This window comes from Phacochoerus africanus, chromosome 4 (assembly GCF_016906955.1).
Source record: "Phacochoerus africanus isolate WHEZ1 chromosome 4, ROS_Pafr_v1, whole genome shotgun sequence".
NCBI classification, from domain to species: Eukaryota; Metazoa; Chordata; class Mammalia; order Artiodactyla; family Suidae; genus Phacochoerus; species Phacochoerus africanus.
In genome coordinates, this window is record NC_062547.1 from 3,569,315 (window position 1) to 3,587,330 (window position 18,016).

At 54.5% G+C, this 18,016-nt stretch overlaps 1 protein-coding gene across 1 annotated transcript; it reads left to right on the forward strand.

Moving 5' to 3' along the window:
- Positions 1–10,841: 10,841 nt before the first annotated feature.
- Positions 10,842–16,077, forward strand: FGF19 (fibroblast growth factor 19). The gene is made up of 3 exons (XM_047775039.1): positions 10,842–11,338; positions 11,741–11,844; positions 14,514–16,077. Exons 1-3 carry the CDS (start codon positions 11,098–11,100, stop codon positions 14,826–14,828), a joined length of 660 nt encoding a protein of 219 aa, XP_047630995.1. The 5' UTR covers positions 10,842–11,097; the 3' UTR covers positions 14,829–16,077.
- Positions 16,078–18,016: the final 1,939 nt, after the last annotated feature.

The following is an 18,016-nucleotide window of genomic DNA, read 5'->3' on the forward strand; positions in this document are numbered from 1 at the left end:
CCCACTTTCCAAAACGGCATTTTGCTTGAATATTACTCAGCCATAAAAAAGAACAAAGAATGCCCCTCGCAGCAATGAGGGCAGAACTGGCTGCTCTCATCCTAAGTCAGTCCTACAGGGAAAGACAAATACCACATGATCGCGCTTATACGGGCATCTAGAAAATGGCACAGATGAATCTAAGAAATAAAAACAGGAGTTCCCGTCGTGGCGCAGTGGTTAACGAATCCGACTAGGAACCATGAAGTGGTGGGTTCGATCCCTGGCCTTGCTCAGTGGGCTGAGGATCCAGCGTTGTCATGAGCTGTGGTGTAGGTTGCAGACGTGGCTCGGATCCCGGGTTGCTGTGGCTGTGGTGTAGGCTGGGGGCTACGGCTCTGACTCGACCCCTGGCCTGGGAACCTCCATATATGCTGCAGGTGCAGCCCTAGAAAAGACAAAAAAAGAAAACAAAGAAAAACGGACTTGTGGTTGCCAAGAGGGAGGGGGCTGGGGGAGGGATGGAGCAGGAGGTGGAGGCGAGCAGATGTAAGCGATTCTGCGAGAAGACCATAGACAAGGCCCTCCTGCAGAGCAGAGGGAAGGCCATTCGATGCCCTACGATCAGCCTAACGGAAAGGAATCTTTTAAAAAGAGCGTATATATACACGCGTATAATGGAAGCACTTTCCTGTACAGTAGAAATTAACACACCCTTGTAAATCAACCCCGCTCCAGTTTGAAAAGAAATGCAAGAAAACAAAAACTGACATTGCTTAGGACCGAAAGGAAGCTACCCGTGGAAGGCGGACTGGGCCACTGTCTGCCCCTGGAGGGGGCAGGGGAGAGTCCCCAGGGATGGGCAGGACTTCGGGGTCATTCCCCAGGGAACGGCTGCCTCGGAAAGTATGTTCTGTGACATCAGGGACGCAACCTGACTCCCGTTCATCCAGGAGACACACCCCTGGAAGACCCGAAATAGCCCGAGGTCTCCACGCCCCAGCTGGGGCTGCGCCGTGGCGCTGCGCCAGGTCGGCCACTGGCCCCCGGGCCTCAGTTTCCTGCTCTGGAAAATGGGGTTGATGACAGCAAGCATGATGCCCCCAGGGCGCTCTTGCTGGGCCTCCACGCGAGCGAGTCTGGGAACCCGATTTGGGGCTTGAACCCCCGCCCGATGTGCCAGCCACTTGGCTGTGGCACAAGCAGAGCCTCGAGCGGGTACCAAGTAGGTGGGGGGGGGGGCTTCCTCCTCTATTTTTTATTTTGAAAAATTCCAAACCTCCAGAGAAGGTTCAAGAACCACTTCAGACATGACAGAGGATAATGTGAAAAAAGAACGTGTATGAATGTATCACTGGGTCATTTGCTGTACAGCAGAAATTGACAGAACATTGTAAGTCGGCTATAATTAAAAAAGATTTTTTTTTAAAAGAAAGAACGATTTCAGGAACCCCTGTCCCCGCTGCCCCTGTATTACCAACGTTTGTCACGTTTGGGTCCTCGCTCTGTCCCCCCCCCCACATTTTTCTGAGCCACTTGAAAGTCACTTGTGGAGATGACACTTTTATTTCCAAGTCCTTTGGGAGCGAGAATGTTTTCTGTAGACCTTTCTTCTTCTTTTTTGTTTTGTTTTTTTTGTTTGTTTTTTGTTTGTTGGTTTTGTTTTTTTTGCCTTTTCTGGGGCCACTCCCGCGGCATATGGAGGTCCCCAGGCTAGGGGTTGAATCGGAGCTGTAGCCACCGGCCTACACCACAGCCACAGCAACGCGGGATCCGAGCCACATCTGCAACCTACACCACAGCTCACAGCAACGCTGGATCCTTAACCCACTGAGCAAGGCCAGGGATTGAACCCGCAACCTCATGGTTCCTAGTCGGATTCGTTCGTTAACCACTGCGCCTCGACGGGAACTCCCGGGTAGATGTTTCTATGGTACAAGGATCAAACCCAGGAAATGTAACCACCACACATTCAAATTTCGTCACCAGTCCCCGTCTTGTCCCTCAGAGCAATTTACTTTCTTTTGACATGTTAGTTTTTTGTTTTTTGAGGTGAAATTCACACACGACTACCCATCATAAGGGGTCAAATTCAGTGTGGCCTTTGGCACACTCACAACCGCCACTTTTATCAATTTTCAAAACATTTCCACCAGCCTCCATCCCCCCCACCCCAGCCCCTGGCAAAGGCCAATCTGCTTGGGCAGGTGCTGTGTTTCTTTTGGCCGTGCCCCTGGCATGCAGAAGTTCCCGGGCCAGGGATTGAACCCTCGCCCCAGCAGTGACCTATGCCACAGCAATGACAATACCGGATCCTTAACCTGCTGAGCCACCAGGGAACTCCTTGGGTAGATGTTTTTAATAAGGGACTTTCAGAGTATAGGGAGGTTCTCTTTAAAAAGGTTTTATTACAAATCCCATGTTGCACTGGACTGTGTGTCTGTGTGTGCGCATGTGTGTGTGTGTGTGTGTGCTGAGTGTGAAGGAATGTCACTATAATGGGGTGTGTTCCTATCCCTTCTCTGCTGCCCACAGGCTGTGCGTCTTTGGGCTGATTTTTCCCCTCTCTGGTTCTTCTTTTGTTCATTTAGGGACATGGGGCTTCTAGGACATCATCTTGCAGGTCCTGTCCGACCCTAGAATCCTGAGCCCATCCATTTAAAGTGCGCTGGAGGGGAGTTCCCGTCGTGGCGCAGTGGTTAACGAATCCGACTAGGAACCATGAGGTTGTGGGTTCAATCCCTGGCCTTGCTCAGTGGGTTAAGGATCCAGCGTTTCCGTGAGCTGTGGTGTAGGTTGCAGACGTGGCTTGGATCCCACGTTGCTGTGGCTGGGGTGGAGGCCGGCAGCTACAGCTCCGATTCGACCCCTAGCCTGGGAACCTCAATATGCTGCAGGAGCGGCCCAAAGAAATAACAAAAAACGACAAAAAAAAAAATAAAAAAGTGCGCTGGAATCATGCATTCAAGGCCTCCAGGAACACCTGTCCTGCCCAATGGCCCCCTCCCAGCCCTGGGCGCGGGGGTGGGGGTTGGGAACCGCCCCGAGCCCTGCTCCGTGGGTGACCTCATTCGGCTCCTTTCCCAGGGTCTGCTCACAGTTCGCTAACCCATCAACCTGTCTTTCCTGCCAGCCTGGCTTTGAGCCTCCGTCTCGTGTCTGTGAAACGGGTCGACACCTGGCTCTCGGTGCAGGGGCGGGAATTCTGTGCGGGGATGTGGCCTTAACCGCAGACCATTCTCCGGAGATGGTCTTACACGGGCGCCGAGGCAAAGGAAGCGGATCCGACTGTGGGCAAAATTACTGCGCCCCCAGCACTGGCAAGTTTCCCTCCGTATCGACCTCTCTCCAAGAGAAATCTCAGCATTCCCAGCGTCACAGCGAAAATGACAGTGGTTGTCTCAGAGCCCAGCAGCACTCCCCGAAATGTAATTAGGGTACAGGGGGCTGGTCCGCTTCGGCCTTCGGGAGAAAGTTCTCGCTTAAGCTACCCCACTGGCCAAACCATCCTGAAACAGAAAGGCTAACTGTGCCTGCGCAGGGCCTCCGTGCCTGCATTTCCAGATGCCCCAAGCACACCCCCCCAGCTCGGGGGGGAGCCCTGCCTGTGGGGAACCCCAGCACAGGAAGAGGGGCCCACACCTGAGGCCTGACCCATCAGAGGGGCTTGGATGAGCAGATCAATGACAAATGAATCGTGACGAAAGCCAGGGAGGGGTGGGGGGAGGATGGACAGGACGAACGAGGAAGGGACAGACCAGCAGACGAACCCTCCGATTTACGGCCACACACCTCCGAGTTCCTCTAAACTATTCAAGCAATAGTTCTCTCTTTTTTTTTAAATACATATTTTTCGGAGTTCCCACTGTGGCTCAGTGGTTAATGAACCTGACTAGTATCCATGAGGATGCAGGTTCAATCCCTGGCCTCGCTCAGTGGGTTAAGGATCTGGTGTTGCCGTGAGCTGTGGTGTCGGTTGCAGACGTGGCTCGGATCCCACGTTGCTGTGGCTGTGGCGTAGGCCAGCAGCTGTAGCTCTGATTGGACCCCTAGCCTGGGAACTTCCATATGCCACCAGGGTGGCCCTAAAAAGACAAGGGACAAAAAAATATATACATATATTAGAGTTGATTTACAATGTTGCGCCCATTTCTGCGGGACAGTACATACACATACATTGTTTTTCTTCCATCACCCCATCATGGTCAAGCTCAAGAGACCGGACATAGCTCCCTGCTGTGCAGCAGGACCTCACTGCTTATCTAAATGTAGTAGTTTGCATCTACCAACCCCAGACTCCCCATCCATCCCACTCCCCCGCCCTTTGGCATCCATAAGTCTTGACCCCAAGATCCACAAAAGGCTCTGAGGGCACGGCTGCCAACTGGGAAGATGCGACCCCGCTTCCTCGGAGATGTGTCTGGGAGGGGCAGGTGGCTGGGCAATAATGGCAGGAAGAAGCAGAGGCCAGGTGTGGCTGAACTAGGCCGCTCCGGAGCAGGGAAGGGGGGGCACTCTTGCTGTCTCGCCTGGAATCTCTCTGCTCCAGGGCAATACCCGGGCAGGTGACGGGGCTGAAAAATCAGAAGGCAGGGTCCTAGCTCCGGCTAAGGCGCTGAACTTGGAGCCTCTCAACTTTCTGAGAGTCTGTTTTGGTTTTCCCTTCTTTTTTAAAAAGTATAGGGTCATGATTAAGAGTTCTATGACTTGAATTCAGATAGACCTGGATTCAAACCCAAATACTGCTGTTTATCAATTTTGTGTCTCTGGGTAAAGTAGTTTCTAAGCCTCACTTTCCAGCTCTTTGAAATGAGTACTGTGTATTTACAATACCCAAGACATGGAAGCAACCTAAGTGTCTGTGGACAGAGGACTGGATAAAGAAGGTGTGGTACATATACCAATGGAATATTACTCAGCCATAAAAAAGGAATGAAAGGTGTTTGCAGCAACATAGATGGACCTAGCGATTATCATGCTAAGTGAAGTAAGTCAGACAGTGAAAGACAAATATCTTATGATATCACATATGCAGAATCTAAAAAATAGTACAAATGAACTTATTTACAAAACAGAGACTCACAGACCTAGAAAGCAAACTTACGGTTACCAAAGGGGAAAGGGGGGTGGATAAATTAGAGGAGCTTTGGACTAACAGACACAAACTACCATATATAAAATAGATAAACAACAAGGACTACTGTATCGCACAGGGAACTATAGTCAGTATCTCATAATAACCTATAATGGAAAAGAATCTGAGAAAGGAATCTGGTTCAGGATTTCCCCAAAGCCCTGAAGGCAGAAGGAACAAACGCACTGTGCGGAGCGGTCGTGGAGACAGAAGAGGCTCACGGTGAGGGTCAAGTACAAAAACAGCCCATTGGTGGAGGCTGGGTTGGCAATCGCCAGCCTGGGGTTCCAGCACTCTAAGATTTCAATGTTTTAATTGTATGGTGTTTGAGGACGTGACTGTCAGCACAGCGAATGTTTGCTCCTCAAGCTGCTTCTTGTTTGCTTTACTCAGGGGACACTTACAACCGCACTGCTGCATCCTTACGTGGCTACACGGAGGGTCACCGTCTTTCCTGTTGGAACACATTTCTGTTTGGAGGATGGAGATGGTGGGAAAATAGAATTACGGGCAGACATCACCTTTGCGGCCACACGGGGGGGCAGGAATTCATCTGTCCCAGGAAAAACTTGATGGGACCTAGGCTCCTATCATCGCATATGGCAAGAGCAAGGCACATCCATACCCAGGGCCAGCCCGATGGGGCAGGGTGGCAGGGGGCAGGGTGGCTGGTCAGCTGGGTGGGCCTCAGACTCAGGGAGTGGAGGGGGCAGTCTGCCTCAACAGCCTGCGAGGCTGTCAGTGCCAGCTCTTGTGCCACCTGGGTGACGGCTGGTGGCTGCGACTTAAACACAATGTGGCCCTCGCCCAGTGAAGTCTGGAGGAAGCGGTACCTCCCTCAGCGTGGACAGAATAGGGAAGGCCCCGAATTCCGGGAGCCTGCCCTTATCGAGGGTCCCCACACTGACACCCATGGGACCTGCGTGGGAGGAGAGACCACAGGCCCAACACGAGAGTGGATGGCCGTTCTCCCCTGGGTGACGTGGGACGGGAAACTGGAACTAAGCTAAATGTCCAGCAAAAGGGGACAGACTGCACTCCCCGTGTGGGACCCTGATCTGCCTGCCCAGAGATATTTGATGTTTATAGTAAGTGGGGCGACAGGAGGGTATGATTCAAATGCTTTAAGAAGAGACAAGTACTGCCTCTTAAAAGTCTGCGGAAGAAAGTCGCCCCATCGAAACTGTAGCTTGTGACGCCGTCAGGACTGTCCAGGTTTCACAGCGGTCATTTCTGTGTGCCTGTAGTCTCCAGATTTTCAACCAGGAAAAAGTCCTACTTTTGCAATGGAAATGTTCAAAATTGGGAGTTCCTGATGTGGCTTGGTGGGTTTTGAACCCAACTAGTATCCGTGGGGATGCAGGTTCGATCCCTGGCCTCGCTCAGTGGGTTAAGGATCTGGTGTTGCCATGAGCTGCAGTGTAGGTTGCAGACAAGGCTCGGATCCCTCGCTGCTGTGGCTGTGGCGTTGGCTGGCGGCTGCAGCTTCGCATCAACCCCTAGCTTCCGTATGCCACAGGCGTGGCCCTAAAATAAAAAAGAGAAAGGAAGAAAGAAAGAAAGAAACGTTCAAAATCAACCTTACAGAGACATGATTTAGATAAAGTGCTGCAGAAATTATCACAGCATTGTATATTGACTATACTCCAATAAAATGTTAAAAAATGAAAAAAAAAAAGTGTCGCCTGATTTCAAGGGCACTGGTCAGTGAGTTTGGACAAATGTCTTTGCCTGTTATCCAAAGCAAACACAAAGAAGAGCATTCCCAAGGCGTCCCGTTCGTGGCTCAGCAATGAACGAACCCGACCAGGATCCATGAGGATGCCGGTTCGATCCCTTGCGCTCGCTCTGTTACGGATCCGGCGTTGCCACAAGCTGTGGTATAGGTCACAGACGAGGCTCGGATCCTGTGTTGCTGTGGCTGAGACATAGGCGGGCAGCTGCGGCTCCGACTGGACTCCTAGACTGGGAACCTCCATAGGCCACGAGTGCAGCCCTAAAAAGCAAAAAAAAAAAAAGCAAAAAAAAAGGGACCCTGTCTATCACACGCCCGCATTCGCCAGGCGATCTGTGTGTAAATTCATATTTATAATCAAAGCCCTGAGTGACTGAGATATCTTTTATCTCTAATGCGAGTTAATTCCCACATGACCTCTTCTGGGTTTAAAAACGTTCTTTTTTCTGTTCCACAAATAAAGACACAGAGGCTCAGAGGCGGCTTCCCTTTTCCAGGCTAGTGGGCTGCTCTCTTTTGAGAATAATGATCCTGATAGGAGGGGGAGGGGGGAAAGTAAATAGGGAAGCAGAAGTTTGGGGGGAATAACGCATATTCCGCGGAGACCCAGAGGTCCCCCAGTTCCGGCGTCCGCGAGGCCAAGGACTCGCCGTGCGGCTTGTTCCCCCACCGCCGCCCGAGTCTTCACCGTCCTTTCTGTCCCCAGCGTTCTTATTTTTTTCCTGATGAAGGTTTTTCTTTTACCGAGACCCAGAAGTTTCGGTCAGGACAAAGTACTTCTGAACCGCAGGGCGGGGGGTGGGGGCGGATCTAGGGAGGGCACGGGGACTTGTTCCTGTACTCAGGAAGGCACCTTTGACATTGTAACGCAAATTTCTAGTCCCCAAGTGAAAAGAAACGCGATTACTTTCACAATGCAAAGCCTGGAAGTGAAGCGAAACAAGATTTTCTTAGCTGTTGGGATGTGGCTTTAGAAAAGACAGAAAGGTACCAGGATCAGGAGGAGAAACCCCCTCGAACTCTGACGAAGGAGGGACACCCCGGGGGGAGGGCTCGGGGCAGTTACAAAGGTCCCCCGCCAACATCAGATGCAGAACAAAGCCGCCAAGCCAAGCCCTTCTGGCCCCCTGTGCCTGAAACCTTCCCCCCCCCCTCCCCCGCCCCGCGCGGAGGGGCCGTGGGGGCGACCGGACCCGCCGCACAGCCCACCCCACTCACCAGGGAGAGTCAGATGGCTCCACCACCTGGACCAAAACAAGCGCAGCCTGAAAACTCAGCATCAGCCCAAGCCAGCACACGGGGGCGCCGCAGGGGTCGGGGGTCTGCATCCAGCGAGCGGCTTGGGAGCTGGTCCTGACCTCACAACTGGGCCATCGCACTTCTCACCTGGGGAGCCGGACACTTGGCGGCGGCGCCCCCTGCTGGCCAGTGCCATCCTTAGCGGTCTTTCTCATATCCCTCCCAGCACGCAGACCAGGGGTACCAGCAAGCCTGCCCAGGCCCAGCACTGGGAGCACTTGGGTGCAAACCCTTGCTGGCCGTCTGGCCACATCTGTAAGCCCGGCTTTCTTCACATGGAGCTCAGATTCATCACCTAAACTCTCAGAATTATTCGTCACCTAAACTCTCAGAGCAGTGCCGTGACCATGCAATGCCAGGTACACAGCAGCAGCCTCAGCGCGTGGCTGTCATTTTTTTTTTTTTTTTAGGGCCACACCTGTGGCATATGGGGTCTCACGCTAGGGATCGAATTGGAGCTGCAGCCACCAGACCTCGGGATCCGAGCCTGTCTGGAACCTACACCACAGCTCACGGCAATGCCAGATCCTTAACCACTGAGGGAGGCCAGGGATTGAACCTGCATCCTCATGGATCCTAGTCAGGTTCGTTAACCATGAACCATGAAGACTCGGAGCCATGAAGGGAACTTGGAGTGGCTGTCATTCTTCATGAAGTATGGCCCAGGGACTTTCTGTCCACTCTCCTGTGTGACCCCCCCCCCCATACTTCAAGGCTCAAAGCAGACACAAGGAGGCAACAGGCCCAGGAGGTCCATGACCTGCCCAGGGAGTGGCCGAGCATGGATCTGCACTCCAGAGGGTCTGACCCTGGGCCCAGAGCCCCTGCTAGGAGGCCATACGGCCTCCCTGAAAAGCAGCAGCTTGGCCTGGATTTGCAAGCCTGGCAGCCCTGAGTTCAAATTCCAGAGTCACTCGGACATTTTCCCGGGCCCCCTGTCTGTTCAGCGGGGGAGGGCAGGGTGCCAGTGGGGGTTAAGCTGAGAGTACCCATTGCGTGCTCAGAACAAGGCCTGGGCATAGGAAGCTGCCACCTTTGCCAGCTTCCTGAGCTCCCTGGTCACTGTGGCTACTCCTTTCCCACCAAGGCCTTAGGAGGGGGCAGCAGAGGGGTGGGGGGTGGAACCGGAGGCTGCTGGCCCCCCTCCCTCAGCCCCATGTGGGGCAGGGCCCCCAGCACAGCCTCGACCCTCCCTCCCTCCTCAATGCCCCGCATTTATCCAGGATCTTTAAAGCGAAAGCTGCAGGGGAGGGTAATTAAGTCTAATAGGAGCCGCTGTCGATTTAAAGCCACAGGGGGGAAGTAATTAGATTTAACAGAAGCCGCGGCTTTCTGAACCAAGACACGCAGCGTGGGGGTCCCCGGCCTATACAGCGTTCGAGATGATGTCTTTTTGTAAAGACTTTCCCGGTGACATTTTCTGCACGCTCGTCATTAACGCCAGTCACTGACTGGGCTATGAACATGGCCTTTGCTCATTGAAATTCACTTGGCCTGGCACCGCTTTCTCTCCTGTGTCTCCACGGTTTGCCCTCCCATCGCCTCTGCCCTGAGCGGCATGGCTTTTCCCCAAAACCAGCCTCCTGGGGCCCCACACCCAGGAGCGGGGAGGGCGCAGGGGTTGGAGGAATAATGAGGAAGAATCAGTGTTGAGCCAAAGCCCTCTAGACAAACACCCCCTTTCCCGCCAGGGCATCTTCTGGATGCTGGCTCCTTTTTCAGAGCCTCATTAGAGGAGGGAGGCACTTCATCGAGGGGCCCCACCCTCGCAGGGCCCATCATTGCTGCTCTGCCCTCCCCACCAGGTAAGGAGCTCCCGGTCTCCCCACCCTGCAAACAGCGCGCCCGGGGATCCCGGGACCAGACCTACTACAAAAGGCACCTCGAAAGCGGAGGACCTTCCCTGCGCCCTGAAAAGTCAGTTTCCCAGTCTGCAGCTCGCAAGCCCACCCTGCCACGACCGCCCTGCCAGGTTCGATCTCCGGGGTCCGTCCGTCTTTGCAGAGGCAGGACGGCGACTGGGCGCAGAGCCAGCCGGGGCCGAAACCGGGGCTGAAGCGCCATCTAGCGCTCGCCCGCGCGACTCCATTGTTCCTCCGCGAGCCGAGGTCGCGCCCGGCCCCCAGTTGGGGGACAATTTACCGGGGTAAAAAGCGGCTGCGGGCAGGGATCGCGAGAACATAAAGCCAGAGAACACAGAGGGTCGGAGCTGCAGGGGACATTCTAGTGGCTGGCTTTACCTCTGGAGTTTCGAGGGGTTGGGACCGTGGTAGGAGGGAGTGGTTGTGGCTTTTTAGGGGAAAAGGCCCCAAAGCCGAAGCAAGATTTTTCCCACAGGGAGCGAAGGGTTGGGAAGTTCAGTGTCCCCCTCCCCCCCAGTCTCTGGTCCCAGGAAGCCTGCTGCGCGCCCCTGCTAGCGCCCCGCGACAAGCGCATTCCCCGGGGACCCCGTGGCCTGGGCTCCGTTGTCGTCTAGATTTCTTTATAAAATGAAAACTCGCCCAGCCGAGAGCGACCTGGCTCCAGCCTCGTCCCCGCGCGCGGGAAGGAGCCTCCACCCCCCCCCCCCCCAAGCCTCCAGCAAAGCGGGGCCTCCTCCTCCCTCAGATCGGGGCGGCCTGGGCGGGGTCACCCGGGCAGGGCCCTGGGAGGGGCTGGGCGGAGGCGGAGTGTGAGTGGGTGTGTGTGTTGGGGGGCGGAGGGCTGATGCAATCTCGATAAGAAATGCTTAGCGTCTCGGGCTTCCAGGGCGGGTAACAGACGCGCTATATAAGGTCGCCGGCCTCGGGCCGCCGCGCCGTCGGAGCAGGAGCGCTAAGCACCCCGGTGCCCGGGAGCGCACGGCTGCTCTCGCCTCCGCTTGCTCAGCCCCGCAGGGCCTCTCGGCGGCCGCCCAGCCTCTCGCACCCTCCCGAACTGCGCCCTGAGCCCCGAGCCCGAGGGAGGCGCAATGCCGAGCGCTCCGAGCCGGTGCGCGGTGGTCCGCGCCCTGGTCCTGGCCGGCCTCTGGCTGGCCGCAGCCGGGCGCCCCCTAGCCTTCTCGGATGCCGGGCCGCACGTGCACTACGGCTGGGGCGAGTCGGTCCGCCTGCGGCACCTGTACACTGCGAGTCCCCACGGCGTCTCCAGCTGCTTCCTGCGCATCCACTCAGACGGCCCCGTGGACTGCGCGCCGGGCCAAAGCGCGCACAGTGAGTGCCCGCCGGGCCCCCACCCGCCACAGTGCCCCTTTCCTGCCTTTACCTCCCTCAGCCCCCCACCCCCGGGAACCCCAGGTCTTGGCCCTTCCCCCCCCTCCCGGGATCCCCCGACTGCAGGAGGAGCTGGGGAAGGGGGCGATGTGTGCTTGGACCTACTGCACCAATGCGTTACCTTCCCCTCGCCCCTCTTCGGCTCCTGCGGACCGACCCCCCATTCCTCGGAACGCCAGATCTTGGCACCTGGGCGTCCTCCTCCCTCGCCGGGCCCCCAGACTTCGAGAGGGACTGGGGGGTTGGGGGGGTGGGGCACGGGCCCGAACTCCGACCAACCACATCCACGTGTGGTGGGCCTCGAGGGTCGCGGCTGCAGTGTTCTGCTGTCTTCGCGCCCAGGTTTGATGGAGATCAGGGCAGTCGCGCTGAGTACCGTGGCGATCAAGGGCGAGCGCAGCGGCCGTTACCTCTGCATGGGCGCCGACGGCAAGATGCAAGGGCAGGTGAGTGTCTCCGGCCCGCAGGAAGCTAGCTGGGACCGGCGCCTTTGGGGGAGGCGGGCGCCCTGGCTCGAATCCGGGGTTTCCTGGCTTCCTCCTCCTGGAATGCGTGGAGCTGTGAGGCGCACACACACAGCAAGGACCACATGAAGCTAACGTCCGACTTTCTAATATGGAAGTTTAGGGTTGGAGAATGTGAGACCCGCCTTAGCATTTCCACTTGAACCAAAGGGGGGTCCAGTTGGCTGGAGGAAAAACCATCCCTGGGCTCTTTGATATGAAATGGGGGAAATCCACCTTGGCCTTTTCGCCTTCGGCCTGTGCCTGTGTGGGGCTTGCCTCCGCCTCCCTCTCTGCAGTTTTTATTTGTTTGTTTTAAAGAAAGGGAAAGGATATATCCACAACTCGGATCTTTTTTAAAAAGCCGGTGTTCAAATTGGTCAGTAGAAAAATCACATTTGGGGTGGAAGAGATTTTTAAAAATTAGCTTTTGTGCATCAGAAGCTGTGGGTTTTGCAGCATCCGAATGAGGGTGATATTGCTGGGTCAATGCTCATCCTGGGCTGGGGCTCACCTGCACTGCAGAGGCTTTTGGGGGGAGGCTGGCGGCGGGCTGGGAAGGCCCAGGTGGCCACAGAGGTCTCAGGGCAGAAAGTGTGCAGAGGCTGGGTCTCTGGTTGCCGGAACAAAGGCTGAGGGTTCAAAGGGAGCCCTGCCCCCGGGCGCACGGAGGAGGCTGTGTGAGGTCCTGCCTGGCGCGGGGCCTCATTGCAGCCCCACTGGGCTGGGGGGCTCCGGATGGAGGAGCGGGGGCCAGGGGGGAGGGAGGGCACCGCTTCTCAAGGGGTGCCCCACCATCCAGAAAAAACGGAGACGCCCGCCTCTCTGAATGTAACAGCAGCCTTTTTAGCGTCCCAGTCCTGTTTTGTGGCTCTGGTGCCCATTTATTTTAATTATCCAGAGATTTAAAAAAAAAAAAACCAACCAAAAAAAACCCCTGCCTGGTTCAGGTTTTATGGCAGAAACAAGAAAGAAAGAAAGGAGGTGATCAGCTTGCTGAAAGCTGATACCCCTGAAGCCACTCCAAACCCGCAGTTGCAACTTTTGTTATTGTGACATTTCCTTTCGCGGGGATGGGGGTGGGAGCCCCAGGAGCAAATGGGTCTGACCCATCCTAATCTGAACTGGGGCGGGGGGCAGGGGCTCTTTATCTTAACTCCAGTTTGGCCTCTAGATCCTGTGGCCGTGATTTAGCAAAACTCGAGGATTTAGAGACAACAGCAGCAAATTTCACATTCTCCTAGAAACTCGAACTCATTTCATTTTCTCTTAGGAGAATGAGATGCACATTTCTCCCAAAGAGCCAGCCGAGTGAAACGGTCGCTCTATTTGATTTTAATTCCCTTGTTTATCAATTTACATCCCCCCTTCTGCCCCCGCACTGCCTGGTGGCCTTCTTCCAGCGAGGGAGCCCGGCGTGTTGCTTCATAAGATGCAGGCCTTATCAGAGCCTTATCAGCACAGTGCTCACCCACCTGCAGTTCAGCGACCTTTGTAGGCTTGGGCAGAAATGAGACTGGGTGCCTCCCAGCATAGTTTATGGTCTAGCCCTCCTGGCTCCCGGCCTTTGGCTGTTCTCTGTGTCCCCAAGACCTAATGACCCTCTCCAGTTTGGGACATGACTCGTTCACCTCCCAGCTCCTAGTATTCTGGGACCAGGGGCTGATTTTCTGTCCTTCTGGCCACATTTCCGGCCACCCACGGGGTGCAGGCTTCCTCCTGGCCTGGGGGGAGGGGGCTGATGATTCTGGCAGGCTGCCTACAGGGCCCCAGGTCCTGAACGAAGGAGCCAGAAGGGCTGAGGTTTCTTACAAGGGCCCCAGACAGAAAGGCTCAGAACCCCAGTCATTTGGTCAAATGGGGAACAGATTCTTTCATCTGGGCCCCAGATTGGATTACATGTGAGTCTTAATTAAAAGACTGATCCTAAAAGGATAACATAGTTGAGTTGTGTTTCCCAAAGCACCGTGGGATACAAGGGATTTTTCATGGCAATAATTATGTACTTAGCGTAAGAGCCAGGGAAGTATGTGTGTCCGTCACGCCTGTGATTTTCTGAACACGGCTCTGAAAGAGACCAGGTTTCAAAAGGGACTGGATTTAGTGGAAAACGTAAAGCATCTTTGTAAAGCACAATGAATATTGAGTACATGTGTAAAACACATGAAATACACACCTGAAGTTCCTGCGTACAGTTGAAGGTTATAAAATGTACAGCTATCTAAAGTACAGGTATATTTATATACCCGCTTGGCATATATGTCTAACGTTCTGTTTAATGTGTATTTAATGTTATAGAATTTATAGTTCTATATTAGTACAATGTAATGTTTAACGTGTATATTAATATAATACCTGCTTTGTACTTTGTATACGTATATATAACATTATACTAAATAGATGCAAGTTTATCTATACAGATATGTACTTTATACACCTTCATACTTTATAAACCTTTTAACTACACACACACACACACACACACACACACGAATGCGTGTGAGCACCCGCGTGTGGACCCAAGTGGCGGTATTAGCACATATGCCCACCTGTGCCTGGTCACACCCGGCTGGTACCCGCGGATGCTCACAGGCTGCCTCTTTGCTCTGCAGACTCAGTACTCGGATGAGGACTGTGCTTTCGAGGAGGAGATCCGCCCTGATGGCTACAACGTGTACTGGTCCAAGAAACACCATCTGCCCGTCTCTCTGAGCAGCGCCAGGCAGAGGCAGCTGTACAAAGGCAGGGGCTTCCTGCCGCTGTCCCACTTTCTGCCCATGCTGTCCACTCTCCCAGCCGAGCCGGAGGACCTCCAGGACCCCTTGAAGTCCGACCTGTTTTCTTTGCCCCTGGAAACGGACAGCATGGACCCTTTCCGGATCGCCGCCAAACTGGGAGCCGTGAAGAGTCCCAGCTTCTATAAATAACTGAGGCTCTGTCCTCCCAGCCCGCTCCTGGAGACCAGGACCCCAGGCCTGTGGTGCTTGCAGAGTGGGTTTGCTCCGAGTAACGATCCCGAGTCCATGTTCTATTTAGTCTTAGGGAGAACCACTTAGAACTTGTACATAGGCAATATTTTACATTGGCTGTGCCAGTTTCTAGCGGATAGATGTGTACAATCATAAAATTGTCAGCCTTCCCACTCCACCTACCCAGCTGCGACCTGCCTCCCCCGTTTGCCTTTGCTGGACAGGTCACTGTGCTGCCCCGGTTCGGCTTGAATACCTCCACGGATGGGGAACTCACTACCTTTGGCAAAGTTCTTGTGCCAAGCTGACAGTCCATGCCGTTCCCTCCCCTCCTTTCCAGCAGGGCAGCCAGAAGGGAAGCAGGCATGGCACACTCATGTACACGTAGATAATCGACTTGGTGAAGCCTCAGGTAAATTTGACTCCACTGCATTTCTGAGAATTGTTCCACGTCTCCAAGGAGGACCATCGCCTCCCCCACCCCCCACTCAGCCCCTCCGGGATAGAATTGACTCCAGGAGGCCCCCTCTAGCCTGGGTACCTCTTGAACTCCCTGCTGTGGCTGGTTCTGGGATGGACCATCAGACTCCTTGGCAACCGGCTCAGGGCAGATAAGGCAGGTCCCCCCTACCCCCCCGCAACCAGTGCCCTTCCCCGGGCTCAGGCGGGCTCCCCCACGAACAAGCGCGCTGTCACCTGTTCAGAAGGACAGCCAGTTCCAGCAGGGCTTCCTGGCCATGGTGACTGGGGTTTCCAGAGAACCAGCTCTCCGGAACCCCACAGGCCAGCCAACCCTCCCCCGCAGCCTCCCAGCTCACACTGGGGGTCGGGCTGCCTCCCTCCTTACAGGCGGGGATCTTGACCCGAAAAGAGCAGAAGGCCGTCTTCCGGAAGCTGCTTCCTTTTTACCAGCCCGTTGCCCTGGGCGCCGAGTCATTCCGTTGAATTGCGACTTGGCGGCCTCCCGCCTTAGGTTAAAACCCAAATGGTTTATTCAAAAACCTGGAAAAGAAAGATTCGAAAGCCCCTGTCTCAGCCGATAACTTGTAAAAGCCGCGTGGAGACCGAGTGCTACCCCAGTGCTGGGTTTCCACTGTGATATTTATGAGTAATTTATTGTGTTTGATATGTACATCTCTTTATTTTCTTACTTTATTTATACCCCAAATCGTATTTATGTATGTACACGAGGGTTTTTTTCTACATTAAAGCCAAGTTTGTATCAAAGTTTGCATTCCGTGATCCAACTGGATGACTTGGTGGCGGGGGTTGGGGTTGGGGGCGGCGGGAAGGAGCCCCTTTCTGTGTGTTTGCTGTGTCTGGGACTTTGACATTTGGAGCCCTGCAATTCTCTGTTGGGGGCAGGTGTTCCTGAATGTTCTAGAATGATGAGCAGCATCCCAGCCATCTGCTCACGACACCCCAGCACACACACCCACGCATGCACGCACACCCCCTGCTGACAGTTACAACCTCAAAAGTTCAGAAGTTGCTATGTGTCCTTGGGGGGCAAAATCACACCCTGATTAAGAACCACTGGCCTGGAGTTCCTGCGGAGGCTCAGTGGAAACAAATCTGACGAGCATCCATGAGGACGCAGGTTCAATCCCTGGCCTCGTGCAGTGGGTTAAGGATCCACAGTTACTGTGAGCTGTGGTGTAGGTTGCAGGCGCGGTTCGGATCTGGTGTTATTGTGGCTGTGGTGAAGGCCTGCAGCTACACCTCCGATTTGACCCCCTAACCTGGGAACTTCCATATGCTGCAGGTGTAGCCCAAAAAAGACCAAAAAAAAAGTCATGACTAAGAAGCAGGCAGGGCTTAGTGGGGTGGTGACCGTAGAGGGGGCGCTGGGACAGCTTTGTATTCCGCTGGTGGTGGTTGCCTGGGATCCACACGTGATAAAATGACAGGAGCACAGGAACACTGACCGACCTCGGCTCCCTGGTTTTGATCCAGCACGAGGGTTACTTACTGGGGGAAACTGGGCAAAGGGGACACAGGACTTTTTGTGCTGACTTTGCAACTTATGGTGAATCTATACTTATTTTTTCTAGCTTTTTTTTTCTCTTATGGCCACCCCACGGCACATGGAACTCCTGGACCAGGTATCAGACCTGAGCCTCCGTTTCGACCTAAGCCGAAATCGCAGCAAGGTTGGACCCTTAACCCACTGTGCCAGGCTGGGGATCGAACCTGCATCCCAGCACTCCCAAGATGATCCCCTTGCGCCACAGAGGGAACTCCTATAATTATTTCTAGATAAAAAATAACACCCCGTCAAAGCCCCCAAGCAGACACAACCTATTCTCTGACAACCTAAAACCACAAATGTTTGCTCCTGCAGCTGCCCAGGCAGGAAATGCACCATGGCTGGCTAAGTGTGAAGGCTGGGGAACAGACTGTCTGGGGTGGGGGAGTGCTCAGCAAATCTTCCAGCTACCAGCTGTTCGTTCTTAGCTGAGCCCCGATTTCCTCGTCTGTAAAATGGGCTGAGGATGGGTTGAGAATGGAGCCTCAGCACAGGGCCTGGCTTGGACTGGGGTCTGCCTCCCTCACTCAGCACGGGGCCACCCAGGGCTCAGGTCTGGCCCTTAAGACAATTAAGATTTTTGTTAAAGTCCTCGAAGGTCATTTCGCCAGGAGCCTTCCACTCCACCAGCAAGGGGGGCCACCCTCTAAACCACCTAGACACTGATGACATGCCCAAGGCATGCAGGGTTGACCCATGCCATTGGCTCATCAAAATCCGCCTCATTTTTTTTTTGTTGGTCTTTTTGTCTTTTTTAGGGCCACCCCTGTGGCATATGGAGGTTTCCAGGCTAGGAGTCTAATTGGAGCTGTAGCCACTGGCTTACGCCACAGCCACAGCAAGGCCAAATCCGAGCTGTGTCTGTGACCTGCACCACAGCTCATGGCATTGCCGGATCCTTAACCCACTGAGCAAGGCCAGTGATCAAACCCGCAACCTCATGGTTCCTAGTCGGATTTGTTTCCACTGCATCACGATGGGAACTCCCCCCCCCCATTTTTTTAGGGCCACACAAGCAGCATATGGAGGTTCTCAGGCTAGGGGTCAAATCAGAGGTGCAGCTGCCAGTCTATGCCACAGCCATAGCAATGCTAGATCTGAGCCGAGCCTTTGACCT